The sequence below is a fragment of the Solea solea genome, chromosome 12 (genome assembly GCF_958295425.1).
Source record: "Solea solea chromosome 12, fSolSol10.1, whole genome shotgun sequence".
NCBI lineage: Eukaryota > Metazoa > Chordata > Actinopteri > Pleuronectiformes > Soleidae > Solea > Solea solea.
This window is the reverse complement of record NC_081145.1, coordinates 8,831,125-8,849,404: the sequence shown is the minus strand read 5'-3', so window position 1 is coordinate 8,849,404 and position 18,280 is coordinate 8,831,125. Positions and strand designations below refer to the sequence as shown.

General features: G+C 40.9%; 1 protein-coding gene across 3 annotated transcripts; it reads right to left on the bottom strand.

The window, feature by feature from the left end:
• Nucleotides 1–817: 817 nt before the first annotated feature.
• Nucleotides 818–17,729, bottom strand: hrasb (HRas proto-oncogene, GTPase b). 3 transcript variants are annotated; one of them, XM_058645595.1, is made up of 7 exons: nt 17,559–17,728; nt 17,404–17,447; nt 8,051–8,206; nt 6,499–6,677; nt 4,881–5,040; nt 4,155–4,279; nt 818–3,615 (listed from the first exon to the last, which is right to left on the bottom strand). In XM_058645595.1, the coding sequence occupies exons 3-6, from the start codon at nt 8,159–8,161 to the stop codon at nt 4,160–4,162; spliced, it is 570 nt and encodes a 189-aa protein (XP_058501578.1). In that variant the 5' UTR covers nt 8,162–8,206; nt 17,404–17,447; nt 17,559–17,728; the 3' UTR covers nt 818–3,615; nt 4,155–4,159. The 3 variants fall into 3 exon arrangements, with proteins under 3 accessions (XP_058501578.1, XP_058501579.1, XP_058501577.1); XM_058645596.1 differs by lacking the exon at nt 17,404–17,447 and having other exon boundaries at nt 17,559–17,729; XM_058645594.1 differs by having other exon boundaries at nt 17,404–17,728.
• Between the last annotated feature and the right edge of the window lie 551 nt (nt 17,730–18,280).

The window sequence follows — 18,280 nt, the reverse complement described above, 5'->3', positions numbered from 1 at the left end:
GTAAATACTACCATCAATATCTTTACAGTTAGATTTGCTTTGTTGTTCTTCTAATCTCTTTTTTAAAAAACATATTAACTGAGCAGCATTGACAGAGGTTTGGTGTAGTTAGTATATAAGATGTAATCATACTGTAGATAACTAAATATGTAAAGTGGGTCCTTGGCACAGCAGCCATTTAGACAGGTTGTAGCAGGAAACGCACAGGTGTTACCGACCACATTACCATGCACCCATCGTTAATTTGATTATTTACACCTGTGACTTTCCTACTATGACCAGTCAAAATGGCTGCTGTGTAAAGAGCCCATTACATATTATATATAATGTGGTGTCTCACTGAGTCCTTTATTACCTTTTCTTTTTACCAGATATCACCCTGCAATCAAGACTCAGATTAACTGGGACAAAATAAATATATTCATTTTTGGGGAAACAAGAGAACACTCTTTTTTTTTTTTCTTTGTGCATCAGAGAAGTGCTTCAAATAGAGTTAATTAAAAAAAAAATAGGTGTGCTCAGTTCACAACCTTAAGCTTCCCATAAACGATGACCCAGATGGCAAACAAGGATTATGACTGTCCTTTGAACCGTCATTGTTGCTTTACTTCCAACACTTGGGCTGCTCTTTATGACCCCGTGATGGAAGCAGACAGTAAAACATGTGTCATTTATTTCAGCTTTACTCATAGTTCTGGTGAAAAAGGCCTTTATCTATGCTCGTCATACACTCAAAACAAACAATTCACACAGCAGCCTGTGGGTGGCAGAAAAATCTCATTTGTGAGGAACACGACATGAACATCAGGACACACAGTTTCATCTTGACATCTTTATTCCTGTCCTGCAATACATTGCCACATTTTCAAAGAGTAAATACATCTTAAATAGCTAAACAGTTGACATTTTTCACAAATTCCTTCCACACTTTCATTCCACAGTTTGCAAGGGGAGAAACAAGCCCTTGAGCACTGTATCCTTGTGCAAAACTCCCAATGGTCCATACAGTCTATGTCATGCTCGCCAGGTTTTCTGACATGTACAGTGTACTTGTGGTTTGCTGGCTGGGTTTATCCCTGTGGAAACATGACAGTGATATTCTAATGCAATGGGAATTTGAATGCATAGATTTTTGGGAATTCTATGTTTATGAATGAAATCTCGGGAGAGGACAAGCATACTACCAGGACTTTAATTACAAGCTACAAACTCCGTTTTCCATTTAAAAATGTGAGTACAATGAGTGAAAAATAAAACATTAGGAACAACACAGCCCAGAATGGAACCTGCATTATTTCAGCACTTTCAAATTTTTTTTATAAACACGAGGCTTCTTTCAAATAATAACTAACGATTTTGGAACACATTCACTGTCCTACAAGCAGAAGAATGAACAGTTGTGACTGATAAAAAAAAAGAAAAGAAATAACTTGACCACTATCATCCACACAGTAACTAGACCAATCAAATTTGTAAACCATTAACTGTACAAAATCCACATAGATTAAAAAATAACATTTGATGTCTTTCATGGGGGAGGTCTGATATATCTTGATATTCAGATTCTAATGCCTGCAGGTTCACACGTCATCAACATTAACTGCTCGAGTATAATCTGAATTATAAGTAACAATGTCTACCAATCACCAACTGTAATGGGAATGAAACCTTATATGACCGTAACAGCAAGACACATTGTTGATAGAATTCTCTTTAAATTGTTTTGTTTTTCAGTCTTGTTACACAAAATCACATTCACATGCCTTTTAAGACCCTCCCCTCCCCCTTTTTTAAGGAAATAAAATCAGTGTAGTGTTTTTAGGGGCTTGTCCTGTTGTTCACATCCTGTACAGCACATATCTAAACCCAACATACTTCTATAATTTTTTTTTTAGTTGCACACAATCAAACATGAACAAAACAATGCAGCAAATAGAACACAACAGTCTCAGGTGGAGCTTGCTGCTAACATGAGGTACAAACTAGTTAACATAAGGCCAAGTAAACACAGAGCAGTCTTTTCTTTTCTTTTTTTCCCATTTAGGCAGCAAATTAATGCAGTCGTGGAGAGCACAAGCTAGTCAGTGTTAAGAAACAAAGCAATGCACTCCAATAACCCAATATCCATTACACACAACAGTCCCACATTTAGAGTATACATGGTTCTGACATGATTAGCATCTGACCTGTTCCTTTGAAGAGCTGAGGTGGCAGAGAAAGAGTAGTTTGAGGATAGCACGGCGTGTGGGAAAACTGAGGTTCGACTCTGAGGCAGGACTTGTGTGTTACGCTCTACAAAGGTGACATCCCTAATCCTAATTTTCCAGGACCGTTCCAGAACTGAAGAAAACGCCTGGCCCCCCCCCGTTCCTGAGCCTTATCAACCACAAGGAGCGAGCCTTGCAATCTAAAAGTGATCACCATCCAGTAAATAAGAGTTTTTACACACTCCGCAATGACTGAAATGAAATCGAGAGAAAAAAACACAACTGATGTGAGCTGTACAAGTATTAGGCTTTCCTTTCTCCTCTTGAGGTAACCGAGTCACTTTTCCAGCTTTAGCAAATATAAAGATGGCAACTACATTTTCATGCCCTGTAACTCCAAACCACAGTAGAACAGGAAAATAAGTCATCATGAGAGATTGTTTGTTTTAAATACTTTGTGTAAATTGGGCAGGTAAGAATCCTATTGCACCAGAAACTACTTACAGTAGCCATTACTATTATTATTATTCCACAATAACAACTCTTCGCAAAGAAACAAATGTAAGAAGAGAAGGCAGCTAAATCCTTGAAATTCATCCATCTTTGATATTCTCCATTCAAGACATCAACGCTGAAAAGGAATTTTAAGTACGTCAGGCAGGTCAAGAATAAATGTAAAGCCAGGTGCCAGCGGAAATACACACCTCGCTCACATAGTGCTCAGTGATTTCCAAAATCCTCCAATCACAAAAAAGTTGAATATCAAAAAAAATATTTTTTTTTGCTAAAGGTAGGCTAACTGTTAAGCAACAACAACAAAAATAGTCAATCCCGTGTTAGCCTCCACCCTTTGAATTCAGTATAATGGAGCCAATCGAGGGAAACCGGAGGCGGAGTCAGATGGAGATGTATATTTATGTATGAGGTGTTGGGGGTAAATAATTGTCCATTCCAGTCCTTTCCATTTAAGCCAGTCAGTCCTTTCAGTGGTCAGGTGAGGGGAGTGGAATTGGGCTTTCAATGTGGGAGGGTGACTGGTGACACCCCCCCATTAAGACCAGTGTTGAGACTGAGAAAAATAAGTTAGCAGAAAACTTGTGGAGCTAACCACACTGGAGTTGACAGAGTCTTTAGTGGTGTTGCTCACAGGTCGACGTGTGGACCAAAAGAAGGGACCAGACCAGGCTAATTTAGTTTAGCCACTTAGGCAACGATCCAAAAAATCTTCCATTTCATGAAACGTCTATGGTTCAGTCAGCTCTGACGGTTTCTTTGAGTGCGTTTGCTTCAATCATCCTCTTATTGAAAAAGTTTATATTTCATCATTGTGTTGTTTAAATCTTTCTATCTTTCAAGTCCATGCTGCCGTTATGCGCTGTAGCATTTATCTTCAACGTGCAACCGTCAGCTGGGGACACAAAAAGGTGGACAGACATTAGTGTACATTTTCTGTTACTGAGACATACGTGAAGTCCTCATGACATGGCTCCTGAAGCACAAGTAGCTAAAGTAGTGTTTAGAGTAGCCAACAGAGTTATAACACAGCACAAAGACAAAGATGGAAGACAGCCTACTCTTGGTTGTGAATTGCCTATGCCTGTGTTGTTAACTGAAGAGAGAAAACTATACATTTTTGAATCAATGCTGGGATGCTGCTGTGGAGGGAGAGAGACCGGAGCAACACAGACACATCCCTGCATGTGAATGGTATGTCGGGGTTGCAAAGAAATCTCTTAAATCCAATTGGAATATTGCAAAAATTGCTCTTTTTACATTTTCAGGTTGTAACGGGCGTGTATGCTACATTTTATGCAACATATACACGATTCAAGCGCTAAAATGTCATGGGGACTTAAAAGTTATAATTGGCAACATGGTTTTCCTTTTTGAATTCAGAGAATTTGCATATTTCTGTACATGTTCAAAGGTAAAGAAGTAATGTCTCACCTGGATCACGATACCACACAGCGACAGCTCATACAGTCCTGACCGCTCTCATCAGGTGGGTTCAGCTTCCTCAGTTTATGCTGTCTAATCTCCCTAACCAGTGTGTAGAAGGCATCCTCCACTCCCTGTGAACACACACACACACACACACAGAGGTTACCAACCACTTACAATGATCAATTATAGGTGGAGTATACTAAACATTGAGAGGTTTTCATTACCATAGCAACCCAGATGATTTTAGGCACCCTTAATCAAGAAATCATAATGATTTTTAATATCACTTAAATCTCTGCATACTGCACGTTACCATGTGACTGAATGTGCAGTGATGAATGTGGGTCGTCTGTATGTACCTGCATAACGTGTGAGAGTGAGTCAGAGACAGTGGAAGCTGTGCAGTGACTTGTCCTTATGATGTCTTTCAAATACTGTAGCTCTGTTATAAAGCCAAGGTAACCTGGCTATGAGTCATTGCCTGCACCATAATAAAATGTTCCCAGCAACACAAATCACATCACAACACTGGCCTTTCACTGCTCTTCATGTGTGTGGATACAACATTTCAAATGAGCACAGCACACATATAACGGCGCTTGTAATAGATACTGTCACATGTTAAGAATCTCATCACAGAAATGTTTAAGTTGGCACATGTTTAACATGTGATAGAGAAATAGCAGGTTACTTCCACGGGGTTGACGGTGCTTCTTGTTCACTACCTACCTGTCGTGTCTTGGCAGACGTCTCGATGTACGGGATGCCGTAGGAGCGGGCGAGTTCCTGGGCTTGCCTCGTGTCCACCGTACGTGCTGGGAGGTCACACTTGTTTCCCACAAGCACCATGGGAACATCGTCTGAGTCCTTCACACGTTTTATCTGTTCTCTGTGAATTGCAAAACAAGGACAGGAAATTGCAATAACTGGCGTTTCACTTGAAAAAGAAAACCCGAAGCGGTTTCCTCATTGACCCGACTCAGAGCAGTATTTAAATCACAGTGGCATCTCCTGTTTGAAAACACGCTCGTGTTATAAACAACAACAGCTCCGCCAACAGAGAGTGAGCCACCATGGGAGCTCTAGGACCCTGAGGAAGAGCCAGGGCCCAGCAGTGCTGGGCTGTGCTGTGCTGCACTGCTGAAGGAGGGAGGTGGAGAGGTGGGGAGGGAGGGTGGGAGGGGGAGGGATGGACAACAGGCAGGCTGCGAACAGCATTACCTCATCATTACAGTGGCCAGTGCCAAATGCCAGGCAGTCAAGGGGAAACTGAGTGAGAGGAGTGGGTCAGGCCTTCTTCAGCTCAGCCACAGTACAGCAGGACACACCCACAACAGTCACCCCAACCCATCTGCAGTCAAAATGGTGTACATGACCCCACGATCATCACAACTGACATGAATATCCCGGTTAGGGTATGGCAAGTATCTCCTTCAAGTTTAATAGGCAAAAGGACAGCTAACCTGAAAACCAAACACATCAGGTGGATTTCCAAGTATGATATCACATAGCTGGCTCTTTCAAATTAAAGGGAAAAAAGTGTTATATCAGCATCTGCCAACACTGATGGAGACATTTCGGAAAATCACCTCTCACTATATTTTCTTGTAAAACTGATGACAGACAATCAAATCACTCAACAACTCAAACCGAGCCACCGCCTATTCTACCAAGCAGCCAAAGCTCCATGTATGTTTTTACAAGCCGCACAATGGTTGGTTTGATGGTGATATCATAACTTGTACTAAAGCAATAAGGGTGTCCTGCAATAGTGGCAGGACAGTCAAATGTGAGTGTAATAAACAAGCATAGAAAAATCCTGCAAATCTGTTCTTTACTTGCCCCCGCGCAAGACTGGCAAGTTAGTGCATAATGTGATGAGAGCGACACATAATGACAAAGATAAAGAACACTATGCGCCGCCCACCACCCCCACCCTTCTCCTTCCCTGTCCTTGGGAGTGCTACCTCTCCCCGCACCTCTAATTGAGTCAGGATCGATTTCATTGGCATCGTTCTCTAATCCTACAGTTGGGGTCTAAGCTGTGTTAAACACTACAGCATGACATCAACCCTCTACTGCAGAGAGCTGGCACACACACACACACTGTCTATATACACCCTCTCCCTCCAGACCCCGTGGGAGTCCCTGTAACACACACACAGTGCACTGACTGAACCTTAGAAGGGAGCAAACAAAACAGAAAGGTTTTTGTGTCCCAGCTCCACGTTGACTTGTCAGTGACCTGGCCACTAAATACACATGTTCACATCTGCAACAGCACATGACCTCATACTCACTATCATGACTTGTTTCTACTCCACATCTGTCGTGAACAAATACACACCTGTACTGGTGAATGTCCTCAAATGATTTGGTGTTGTTGATGGCAAAGACACAGAGGAAACCCTCCCCTGTCCTCATGTACTGGTCCCTCATAGCGCTGTACTCCTCCTGACCTGCAGTGTCCAGGATGTCCAGCAGGCACGTCTCCCCGTCAATCACCACCTGTTTTCTGTACGAGTCCTGCAGAGAGAGCAAAAAAAAAAACTGTTATATATATTAAAATATAATGTTTATGCATTGTGTACGTTTAACTAGTCTTTGTCTTATTCTGTCCATGAAAAAGTTTCAAACCACAAAAAAGGTTTCCTTTAACATTTACACAGGGGTGGGAACTGATCTTTAATAATCTGACATTTAACAGTAGAAGTATATCGATATCAACTGATTTGAAAATCTTATATATATTGTGATTATGTTTTCATATCGTCCAGCCCTACTTCGTACTTCTCAGTAATCGGGATGTGAGCAGCCGTGCAATCGTAGCCAATAATTTCCATTATTATAATTTTCAAAATCATTTTGGATCGATGCTGGAAGCAGATCGCTTTCTGACACAGACAGCAGACGCTGGTATCTCAGCAAAAAATGTTAGTGTTTTATTTTTCTGCAGATGCAAAAAAACTAACACGGCCATTATAGACATACGACTGTTTATTTTAGGTTGTCCCACTTTCACTAATTAAACATAATGGAGGTAAATACAACTAATTATTAAATCACATGTCATTACATACACAAATGTGTAATCAAGCATAATCCAAAGATCCAAACCCTAAAATCCAACACCAGTGAACTGTGTGAATGAGTCAAAAAAGGTAAAAAAAAGGTGAGAATTATGGATGGCAACTGTGGATCCATCACTGAGGCCGTCATGACCTTCAGTACGGACATGATGTCACCTGACCGTGTATTGATAACTGTTATTAATTCCCAGTCCACTTCCAGGTCAAACGGACATACAGGGATCACAGGAGCAGGGTAACAGAGCCAATGTTTTGCCTTCCAACACACAGCCACAAAAACATGGAGTTGCTGTCCCTTTGTTTGTTAGAGCATAGGGGCCAGGAATGCAAATACACAAAAAGGACATTGTGTGGCCAGAGGCAGGCGTGGTGAGAAAGAGAGGGACAGAGCGAAGAAAGAGGGAGAAAAGGATAGTAGAGAGGTGAAAACAGTCTCACTGGCTTCCCTCTTATTTTTGCAACTCCTTTTTATTTTTATGACAATAAATAAAATGACAAAAATGGCCAGAGGAAAAAAAAAGACTCCCTCTTAAATTAAAATAAAACATTTTTCCAACCCTGACTATTTGAAGAATTGCCACAGCATTCAATTAATTAAATCATATTAAAGCACTTCACACCGACTGTCGTCTCAGGGTTTGGCCAATAAATTTCAGCAGTGACATAAGTAAAAAAAAGAAAAGAAAAAAAAGAAAAGAAAGTACATTAATGCGTGACTGCAAGTGGTAGCATGCAAGAACTTGTATGCGCAACCTTTTTAGAAGCCATCCTCAAGAATAATGTGTTGAACATGCAAAGAGGCAGCCATACCTCTATGGTGGGGTCATATTCATCCACAAAGTGGTTCTGGATGAGCTGGATGGTGAGTGCACTCTTGCCCACGCCTCCAGCTCCCACCACCACCAGCTTATACTCCGTCATCTTTGCCGCCGCCGCCGCTGCTGCTGCTCACCACACACACCGCCGCTGCAGAGAAGGGGAACAGAGAAAGGTGCAGGTGAGCACACTGTGAAACACTTGCATAATAATAACTGAAGCGAGGGCCACACACACAGACACAGCCTTGAGGAAAGATTATCTGCCATTGGACTGGCATGATGTGGTTCACAGCCAGTGGAAGAGACACAACATGCTTATTGCCTTTACTGCCCAGTGGTGAAAAACATTAGTGGTTTGTGTGTAAGTGTTGGTGTTTGTGTGTGTGTGTGTATAGTGGGGGATGTGGTTGAGACCCTCAAAGGGGAATGTGAAAAATGTGCTGAAGGTACTCAATGTTCCAATCCTCTTCAGCTCAGTGTGAGCAGCAGCAGCAGCAGCAGCAGACAAGAGTGTGTACGAGGAGGGAGAGGAGGGAGGAGCATGACACTGGCAGACTGAGCCTCATCACTCAGGCTTCACATTACTTGTGTCTCCTTTGAACCCAAGGTAATAGACATGACAGCCAGAATTAGCAGATAATAAAAAATAAATAAATACAACAATGGGTAAAGCAGCATTAAAGGAATAATTAAAAACTAGACAAAGCACTTTGACAGAACAAACAACTTGAGAAAGAGTTCCCACAGTGTGAATATGCTCCACTTCACACTCACAAGGTTTAAAATGGAAAATCAAAAAAATCTAATCTTCCCCGGGCCGTAACAAGGTTTGAGCAATATGGCCAAATCGCAATCATGATAAAAAAAAAAGTTTTAGATCAGTAGATATTAATAATTATTTAGATAAACCATCAGATAATTAAAGATTAAGTTCTGCTCCTGACTGAGTGAAAGTTGAAGAAACCAATACATTCTTTATGAATAGAAAACAGCATTTAATAGCAATAATGTGTCATCTCCAACAGCATGTTATATTTGAATTGTGTTATTCTATTCTAGTTATTGAATTACTGCTCAGCCCGAGCCATAACTTACATCCCCACAAAATGTCATCACAACTGTTCACATAAAAGCAGACAGACAGAAAAAAAACAAAAACATAACCTCTTTGAAAGATGTAATAAAAAAGAAGTTCTGCATTTCTGTCGAAGCTCATCGTCATGTAGACATGTTCTATGTTTTTGTTGGTTTGCCCCGGTTAACCCACAGAGATCAATCCATAGCAACAGACCAAGAGGCCTAAAAGAGGATTTTATGACTCCAGGTGTGCTTTCAGTTCCACCCTATGGACCCACTGAACTCATTTAACAGGTCTAGTCAAAACTCTTTGACTATAAATCAAGGCATTATTATTATAGAAACATGTTAGTCTCTCCAGGAAACATAAGTGATGTCCATTTTCTGAAGGCTAAGACTTTCAAATGCAACTTAACAAGACTGCGTGGACCTGTGGTATTTGAAAACAAAAAAAAGTTGTTGCTAGACTGCCATGTAAAATCTACAGCAGAATATTAACTTACAAGGGAATACAAAGAGAATGCATTTTTAAACAATAAGTTTAAAAAAAGGAAACATTTTAGATAGTAAGTGGACAAACTTTGTTTCTTCATTGCTAAAATAATGTGGGAAATGTGGGTAGATATATAACATATATAAAAAACTTGATAGGAAAGTATTTCTTAGGTATCAGCATTTATGATTTCATGTAGGATTTTTTTACATCACGCAGAAAAAGATGCTTGGTAGAATTTAGAAGCGGTAAATTCCACATAAAAGGGTTATACGTTAGGTAATTTAGTCAAGTTGTTAAAACCTGATCAACAACCACAAAAGATACTATAGTATCCCAAACACACACAGATCATGATCCTCCCGCCAGTGAAATTCCAGGCATGTTGTGTTAATTGATAGAGAGCAGTCATATGGGTGTTTGTAATAACTACAGTGGCAAAGTGTGACTCAACTTATTGCAGATTTAGAAAAAAAAAGGGGGGGAGGGGGAAAGGAAAGAACCCATGACCTTCCAATGACCTGATAGAAGCCCAGTGTAAGACATGGTGAGTCAAACACAAGTCAGGACTGGTGTGACCAAACCTATAAGTCAGCTGGAATCCCATAGCAACCACATAAACCTGCCATGGTTACAGCTTCGGTTTGATGTCATAGAGGCCATAATAAGATGATGTCATCACAGTGATGTCACCTCGGGCTGAATATTAAAAGGGAAATAATCTCATATTGAGATTGTTTTGACAGATATGGCCATTGCAATACTTTAGTCGGAGTGGTTATCTTCACCATTAATGTTCAGTATCACAATCGTGTCACGCACTGGGGCTTTATCATGAAGTCATCATTTAACGATTTTGATCATATTTCCAATCAGGGACAGGAACATTTCTCAACACCCTCAACATTTCTGTGCCAATTTTTGTTTTTATAGTGGTGAGAAAGACAAAAAACTCAGCTCCAGATGTTTTGTTCACACGGTCATACATTCAATGAGAACTAGCATTATATCATACCCTGTTAGATAAACACCCATCATCCAGCATAGCCCAAATTCCTGAAAAGCACACTTGACACTCTCGTGTCTTATTGTTTAGACAGAGCAGTTCATGTCACGTGGATTAAACATCCACGTCTGCTCATTGAAAGTGTCTCACTTTGCTCAAAAAAGAAGATCCCTGACCTGCACCACGTGCTGCAGGGTATAATCAATCTTTCAGGAGGGCACAAACTGTCATCCCAAACGTAAAAAAGTACTCTGTGTGTAACTCTGTTAATTTCTTCTGGACAATAACTGACCCCAGCTCTCAGGACATTATCCAGACTTTTCCATTTACACATGCAGTGGGAGATTTTGAGACCCGTCACTATAGAAGGAGGAGAATTGGTGGAGATAAAGGAGTGACTCCTGGCTTGATCATGCAGGAGGGAGGACGCTCGCACCATTCACTTGCCGTCTCTGCTGCTGTATTCTCAGTCCTCAGTGAATATCCAGAGGTTTGACTGGGGAGCTGGCAGGAGAATTTCCTGAGAATGCCCTGAGCAACTTTATTGGTCAACTGTTGTCTCACAGAGTCCTTCCCAACAATCTCCTGAGAATGTCTGGACTTCAGCACAAGATTCTGCTCAGTCACTCACTCACTGACGAACGGTGAACACTGAGTTTGAGGTGTCCTGAGCGGAACACAGCTACACCCTCTCTCATGGGCTTCATCTCTCCAAGCAGCTGGAGTGAATTTTGAACTGAACTTGTGCAAAAAAGGGAGGAATGGGCTTCCTGAACTAGGGCTGGGCAATATGTGACAATACTTATCGCAATATAATTTACATCAATTGCAATAACACAAAATGCTTATGAATTGCCCAAACGCACTATGACGTAACATTTGATTTGTGTAACTGTCTGTCCATAAAACAACAATTATCTGGTTTCCTTAACATTTGTTGTGATCATCATCACCCGTCCTAATCTTGAACATGCCTCTGGAAAGTTTCATTTAATGGAAACATGTCCAAACTTAATCCCTAATGCTAATCAATTGGTGGAAGAAACTTTACAAAACGTGCTCCCAGTTTGTCTGTGGGTGTGGCGTTTGCAAAATCTGCATGTTCCCCTTTTTCTTACTAGAGTTTCTGACGTGTGGGGGACTAAAATTAGCCAAGACTTCGACTGGCTCAGTGACGTTAATAATTGACAGAAACGCAGAGACTTGCTAAGTGAAGACACAGCCATTTAGCTGCTTTCATTGAATACACAAAGACACACACACATGCATGTTCCAGCAACACATCATTGATTGCGTAAACCACTGCTTGCCTTAAAAGAACAGGTAGCTTCAAATACGCTCATTAATGTAACACAACAGTCTCTTTGCAAACCCAGGAATCCCTGCTGTGATTCCTGGGTTTGCACAACAGGGATAGAATTATCCTAACTCCCCAATCCTGTGGCCAAACATTTAGCTTCCTTCTCCCTCACTGTAAATACTAAATCAACCTGGTACACAGAGCTTTCCCTGGCTGGAGTACACAGACAGAGTGACCGAGCCGCCGCCGCCGCTCAGAACCTGCTCTAACCAAATAAACAGCAGCTGTGCCAAAAGGCGAGACTTGCACAGGACGGACAGATGCTGAGGGCAGCTTTGCCCACCGAAGGCTACAAGCTCAAGACAGAGGGCAAGAACTCAAATCAAGACTCACCAGGCTGTGCTGTAGTTTATTTACTGTGCTGTTCCAAAAGTGCAATAAATCAGGTGAAGTTTACAACATGAGCATAGATGACATGAAGATTCATGAGCTGTCTCCTAAATGCTTTTTTCCTGTCTGGCCTGATGGGAATGATGTCACATAGACTTTTGTGTGATTTAATCTATCCCTTATTATTCCTCTTTTTGACAACTGACCGAGATTGCCTGTGTTACTGTATTTGTCCAAATGAAACAAAAAAAAAAACATACTGATCAATCAGTTTTTCCAAAAACAGAAGCTTCTTATGAAGGGCTGGTGAACTGTGATCTCACTGAATTATAGGAGGGACGGAAAGTGTAGGACACACACACACAAATAACAACAAAATGAAATGAACACCTGCACTCCCCTTAACACCCACCACTCCCATGACATGACTTTTACCGTTTCATGATCAGATCTCCAGTACACAACTGGAAAACACAAATTAACAGCTAAAAATTCCAAATTCAACACACCCGGTCTGACCCGACCCATGTCTGCTACCATGAGGCTGCAGAGAGGAAAACAGACAGCCGTGCCATCGCCTCTCAATCTAGGTCATGTCAGCAGCTGATTAATAAAACACACATACCCATATGGTGATGAATGTGAAAAATAATCATCGACAGAGATGCTGTCACTTTATTACAGCCACATGTTGTCAGTAACAGCTAATAATGATCTGGAAAGCGGTGCATATCAATCTTTTTTTGAATATTCCAAGTGTAAGCATATCGCTGCCCCTATAGCAGATCCAAAGACCCCATATACTATATCACACCACTCTAGTAATGCACTGATACAGTATTCAGAATCTGTGCAATATTGGTCAAAATTACTGAATTGGGTATTGAAAAAGACTTTCATAAATCCAGTTAACCTTAAATATCATGTCAATCAGCTCCGGCTGTAAAGACAGGCCATTGCAGTTATGTGATCAGAGCATTAGTGAGAGTTGCATGTCTGCCACACTGCAGTAATAATGTCATCCGTGTGGAGCTTTTGTAGAGCTAAAAGGAAACAGGAAAGAAGCCCACTGTAATTTTGTTGATTAAAACATAAATAAATAAAGCAACATTTTAGCTGATTGTTGTGATTTATTCCTTAGTTTATGGGAATAAAAAATGTGTTACACCATTTTTCTGCCTATGGCAAGGTGGTAATAGATCAACGCAACTGTGTAAGTTGCACAAAGACTGAATTGGACGCAATATCGGCAGACACTCAATGTTCTTCCCCATCTGTCTGACAAAATAAATAATTCCACTCCCACGACAAAATATTGATAGATTTAGATTATGAGACATCATCACCACAGACTTGTGTGAAAGTTGGTGGCCTATTCCTTCCAATCTACAAAAAGTCCACAAAAATCATTGCATGGCTGCTCTCATCTCAATCACAGAGAACTACAAACTACGTCTGTGTTTAAGGTTATTTATAGCACTCCACCTCCAGCCTGGGAAATTAACAGTTCGTTTTGAAACCCTAGAGCCCTGCCTGGACCGAGAGGATAATCTTACATGACAGCTTACGGAGGGTGCAAGTACACAGCAGTGAGAGGGGTGATGGGTGCGGGTGAAGGAGCTACTCTTACTGTATGCCAAGGGCACATCCAAACAGAGGAGGGAGGGGTGTCGACATGGAAACTGCAAAATAAAGAAGTCAATAATGAAAATGTCAACAAACATCTCTTGACTTCTTTTTTTTTTTTTTTAACGACTCCTTGTAACCTTCGAAAACAACTGCATCACTTCAGACATGATGCAAGAAAAGAGGACGCATGGACAAGCGTTCTGTTGCCCATTAAAGTGCTTAATTGGTTAAAGAATCCATATTGGCAGAGCCACATGCCCACTGACTACAGAGATAATAGATTTTTAATGGAGCTATGATGGTAAAGAGACCCTCTCTAGGGAGGTATCATGGTCGAATACTCAGACTCCAAGACCCATCCTAGAGCCCCGATACACCCCCACCTCCACCACCACTGCTCAACAATGACATCATCCTCCTAAACAGCATCCAAGCAAGCAGAAGTATTGATGAGCAGCTGAGGAATCACTACACAGCTCTCAGAGGCCAATGAAACACAAGTAAGTGATGTAATGATTAGGCATAAAGTCTATATGATTTCGATGGTTGAACACTAAGACTTTCCAAATTTCTCCGTACGCATGCGCATGTTTCAACCAGCTATCCTTAAAAGCTTGGTGACCTTTTCCAGACTAGGTCATCCTTTCAGTTTGTTGTGTTGGGTGAGACAGAGGAGGCAGCAGCAGAGATGAAAAGGCCAACAATCTCCACACAAAAGGCTGCCAGTGAGAGGAGCCATGAATTGTTATCATTAGAGAACAAACACCACAAAACACACGAAAGGAAAGGAATGAGTTTATCTTGACCAGTTTTAGTTTGTGTCCGAAGTAACAGGAAGGAACAGAAAGCATATTGTGGGTGATGTAAACAACACCGACAGTAAACCTGTAAGATACCAAAGAATAATCAAAAAAGAATAAGCATCCATAAGAGTCACTCTCATTTTGCAGCTGAGAAGCTCCCAGGCTACAGCTGTGCAGAGAAAGGGACACAAACACTAACATCACACCTCCATCACTGGATGGACAAACTCCAGCTGTTTTCCAGCTGCCTCAACCATGACTACACACACTGACATCAAACTCAAACAACCACTTATCCTTCTTGATGGATTTTAATACGCACCAACAAACATTACCGTGGGTGGTACAGTGTTCATACATGATGCTTTTAATTTTAACAATGTGTAAATGGGTGGAGCCTTCTGTACTGTGATACCATTATTTGGTAGTAAGTCTATATTTGTGCACATTTTCTGAAAAATATGGAAAGGAAAAAAGAGGAAATGTATGAACTAATGTTACAAAACATGACTTTCGGGACAAAGAATGTCACAAAATGTTGCCAAGTTACAAAACATGTTACTAACTAACTACCTTGGTGTAGAAACTAATACTTTTCAGATGCATTGGTGTCTGCTCAAGACTATTTATCTTATTTGTGTCATTGTGTTCATGAAAAACAACAACAACAACAACAACAACAACAACATTACTGTCTTCTTCTGATGAGCAGAGAGGACACAGATGAAGGCCAGGCTGTGCTCACAACACCTTCTGCTGGACAACTTGGTAATTACTTCAAATGGCCTGACATACCTGACAACGATACAGATATAAATATTTGTAGACAACATTTTAAATAAGATTGTTAAAAATCAAGAGGTCCTGGGATGACTTGGTAAAATACAGGCTCCCCTTTGTGGCACTATAAAATAAATCACTGTGACTGTATGTTGGCGAGCTAGGTGGGCTGGCATTTTCAAGCCACTCACATTATACAATCTTCCTCATTCACAGTTATGATAATGGACATTCGCCACAATCAAATTATTCTGAGTGCTTTTCATCACAATTCTGTGTAACACTCCATATTGTTTCATTCCACCTTTTATCAGCCACAGTCATGTTTTTGGTGAATGAAATGAGACGCTTACACGAGTCAATAGCCCGGTCTTCATTTGTCAAAAATGTTGTCAATGTGCATTTAAGTGCATTTCCATTCACTGCTGTTAAAAGGTCCAGTTCGTAATAATTAGTGACCTCTAATGGTGAGACTACAGATTTTAGCAACAGAAGGAAAGGACAAAAACAATATCTCACAAGTTTCTCCATTCTCCCACTCTAGAGAGAATGGAGGTGCTCATTCTAAGGCAACACAACCAAACAATTATTCTTTTAAAGAGAATATACATGTGTACAAACATACAGTACATTCAATAAACCCTGCCAAATATCACACACTGGACCTATAAGCAAATATTGGGAGTTAGTTTGCCAAGATAAGTAAATAAAGAACCATATCGTGAGAATTCTGGTCAAATCAGTCACACTGGAACTAAGGTGTGATGTAGTATATGTGCTACTTCCACTAATTCCACAAATGTCATGGTTTCCATCACCATCGAAACATACATAACCACTGTTTCTGTTGTTTTTCCAAAGGTGGCTGGTGTGACGCTGGTGTCATGCAGTTGCACTTTTATCGAAAAACACAAACTTTTCTACCTCCCTTGTGCGTAAAGACTTTCATTTCATTTTCTGCATTTTCATTGAGTTTGCTTGATGCATGAATAGGAACATTTGCATAAAACCGTCTGATGGAAACCCACCAAGTGGCAATTGTTTGCAAAAGACAACACAGAGTGAAACACTGTGGTTTTGATGAGCACACTCATTTAGACGTTCATAGTGAATACAATGGATTCTGACAAAGACTGGTGTCAGCTTGGGATGAGTGAATGGCTTCTCCTCGTCTACAGCAGTGCTTACGAGTGATTCAAACGCCACTGTTGCTTTTTTGCCTTTTCGTGATATTTCTAAATCAGCTTGAGCATCTTCCAGAGACGAAAACTACAGCCGGTCAGCCTCATGAATGCCTTGTAATGGAATCTAACTTCCGCAGTGATACATTCGGTTTTACTCAGTGTGACGGGGCGTCACCCTGCTCGTCTGTGCGGCCACTGTTGTCAGCAGCAGCCGCCTGTACTCTGCTGAGCTGTCCTCACGCTGGACAAAAATACATCACTTATAAAGTCATTACTTCACTACTTTGCTCATTTCACTGGTTTCTCTTTCAAAATGTCACACGGGGAGGGAAAATGACGGTACTGAGATTCCTCCATGACCAAGTTTCAACACCCAAACTCAAACAGGCACTAAATATCAACATAAAGAATGTTTTTTAAACGCGTTTGTTTTTTAATAACATGTGCATTTTAAGTCCATGTAGCCAGGAATAACAGCGAGCATGAGCGCGACAGATAACCGTTAGAGCTCACCGGTTGAATTCAATTCAAATGTTGTGATAGCTAGCTAACACGTTTTAACACTAGACCGCAGACCAAATAAACACTCAAAGCATTTAAAAAACAAAAAAAAAACATATCAGTGTACAAATGCAGTCACTGTCGACACATTTGGGACACAGGAATGTGCACTGCATACTTACAACAAGCAGGGGTCTAATTAGCGAGAAGAGCAACGTTTCTTCCACTGGGTATGAAGAAGAAGAAGAAGAAGAAGAAGAGGAGAAAAAATCTTTTAACTCAGTTGCCTCTCAGCTGTGAACGAAACGAAACAAAATGTCCCTGGTCTGGTTCCCACCGTCTTTGTGATAGATATCTGCAGCTTCTTCTTCTCCCACAGTGTTTAATTTTCAGTCGGTGAAATGCACCAAAGCATTCATTGGCTGTGGGTAAAACGAGCCCGCGTAAGACAATGTGCTTCCACACACAGACAGAGAGACGGAGAGAGGAGAGGGGATGAGGAGTGGAGGGAGCCCACGCCCAGCTCGATCAAACATAGAACCGCCCCGGTTACCATGCATGTTCCTGCTGCCTTCACGCGCCGCCGGAATTATGACAACTCCACGGCAGAGGCAAACTGAAGCCCCCTGAAATACACATCACCAGGCAGGGGGGCGATATGAAAACAAATCTGTCACGATTATTACGACCAAAATTATCGCGGTTTACGATATTATTGCAATCATTGTAAAAAAAAAAAAAAAAAAGCTTTCATATAGTTTTTTATTAGATAAATAACAAGATAGTAACAGTCCAAATTAAATTTTGAGTTGTTAGATTTTGTATAATGTAGCAACATGCATCTGTGATAAATGTTCACCATGCTTTTGCAATAGCTCACAATTGAACTATCCTTTGAAACTATTGAGCTTAGGTGGTATATTTCTTAATGTTATTTTTTTCTATTTTTCTTTTGTGAAGTTGAGAAGACACTGATAAAAATTGCAATACATTGTTACTTAGTACATGACGATCAAGAATCTTGAATCATGAGTGTCATCAGACCTGCAGAGGAGGAGC

Bases quoted from the DNA above. Each gene is read 5' to 3' on its own strand.
- hrasb (XM_058645596.1), bottom strand. From the start codon at position 8,161: ATGACGGAGTATAAGCTGGTGGTGGTGGGAGCTGGAGGCGTGGGCAAG. The intron at 6,678-8,050 runs GTATGGCTGCCT...CTCTCTCTGCAG, and splicing joins AATATGACCCCACCATAGAG to GACTCGTACAGAAAACAGGT. The intron at 5,041-6,498 runs GTGTGTATTTGT...TGCAATTCACAG, and splicing joins GAGGACATTCACCAGTACAG to AGAACAGATAAAACGTGTGA.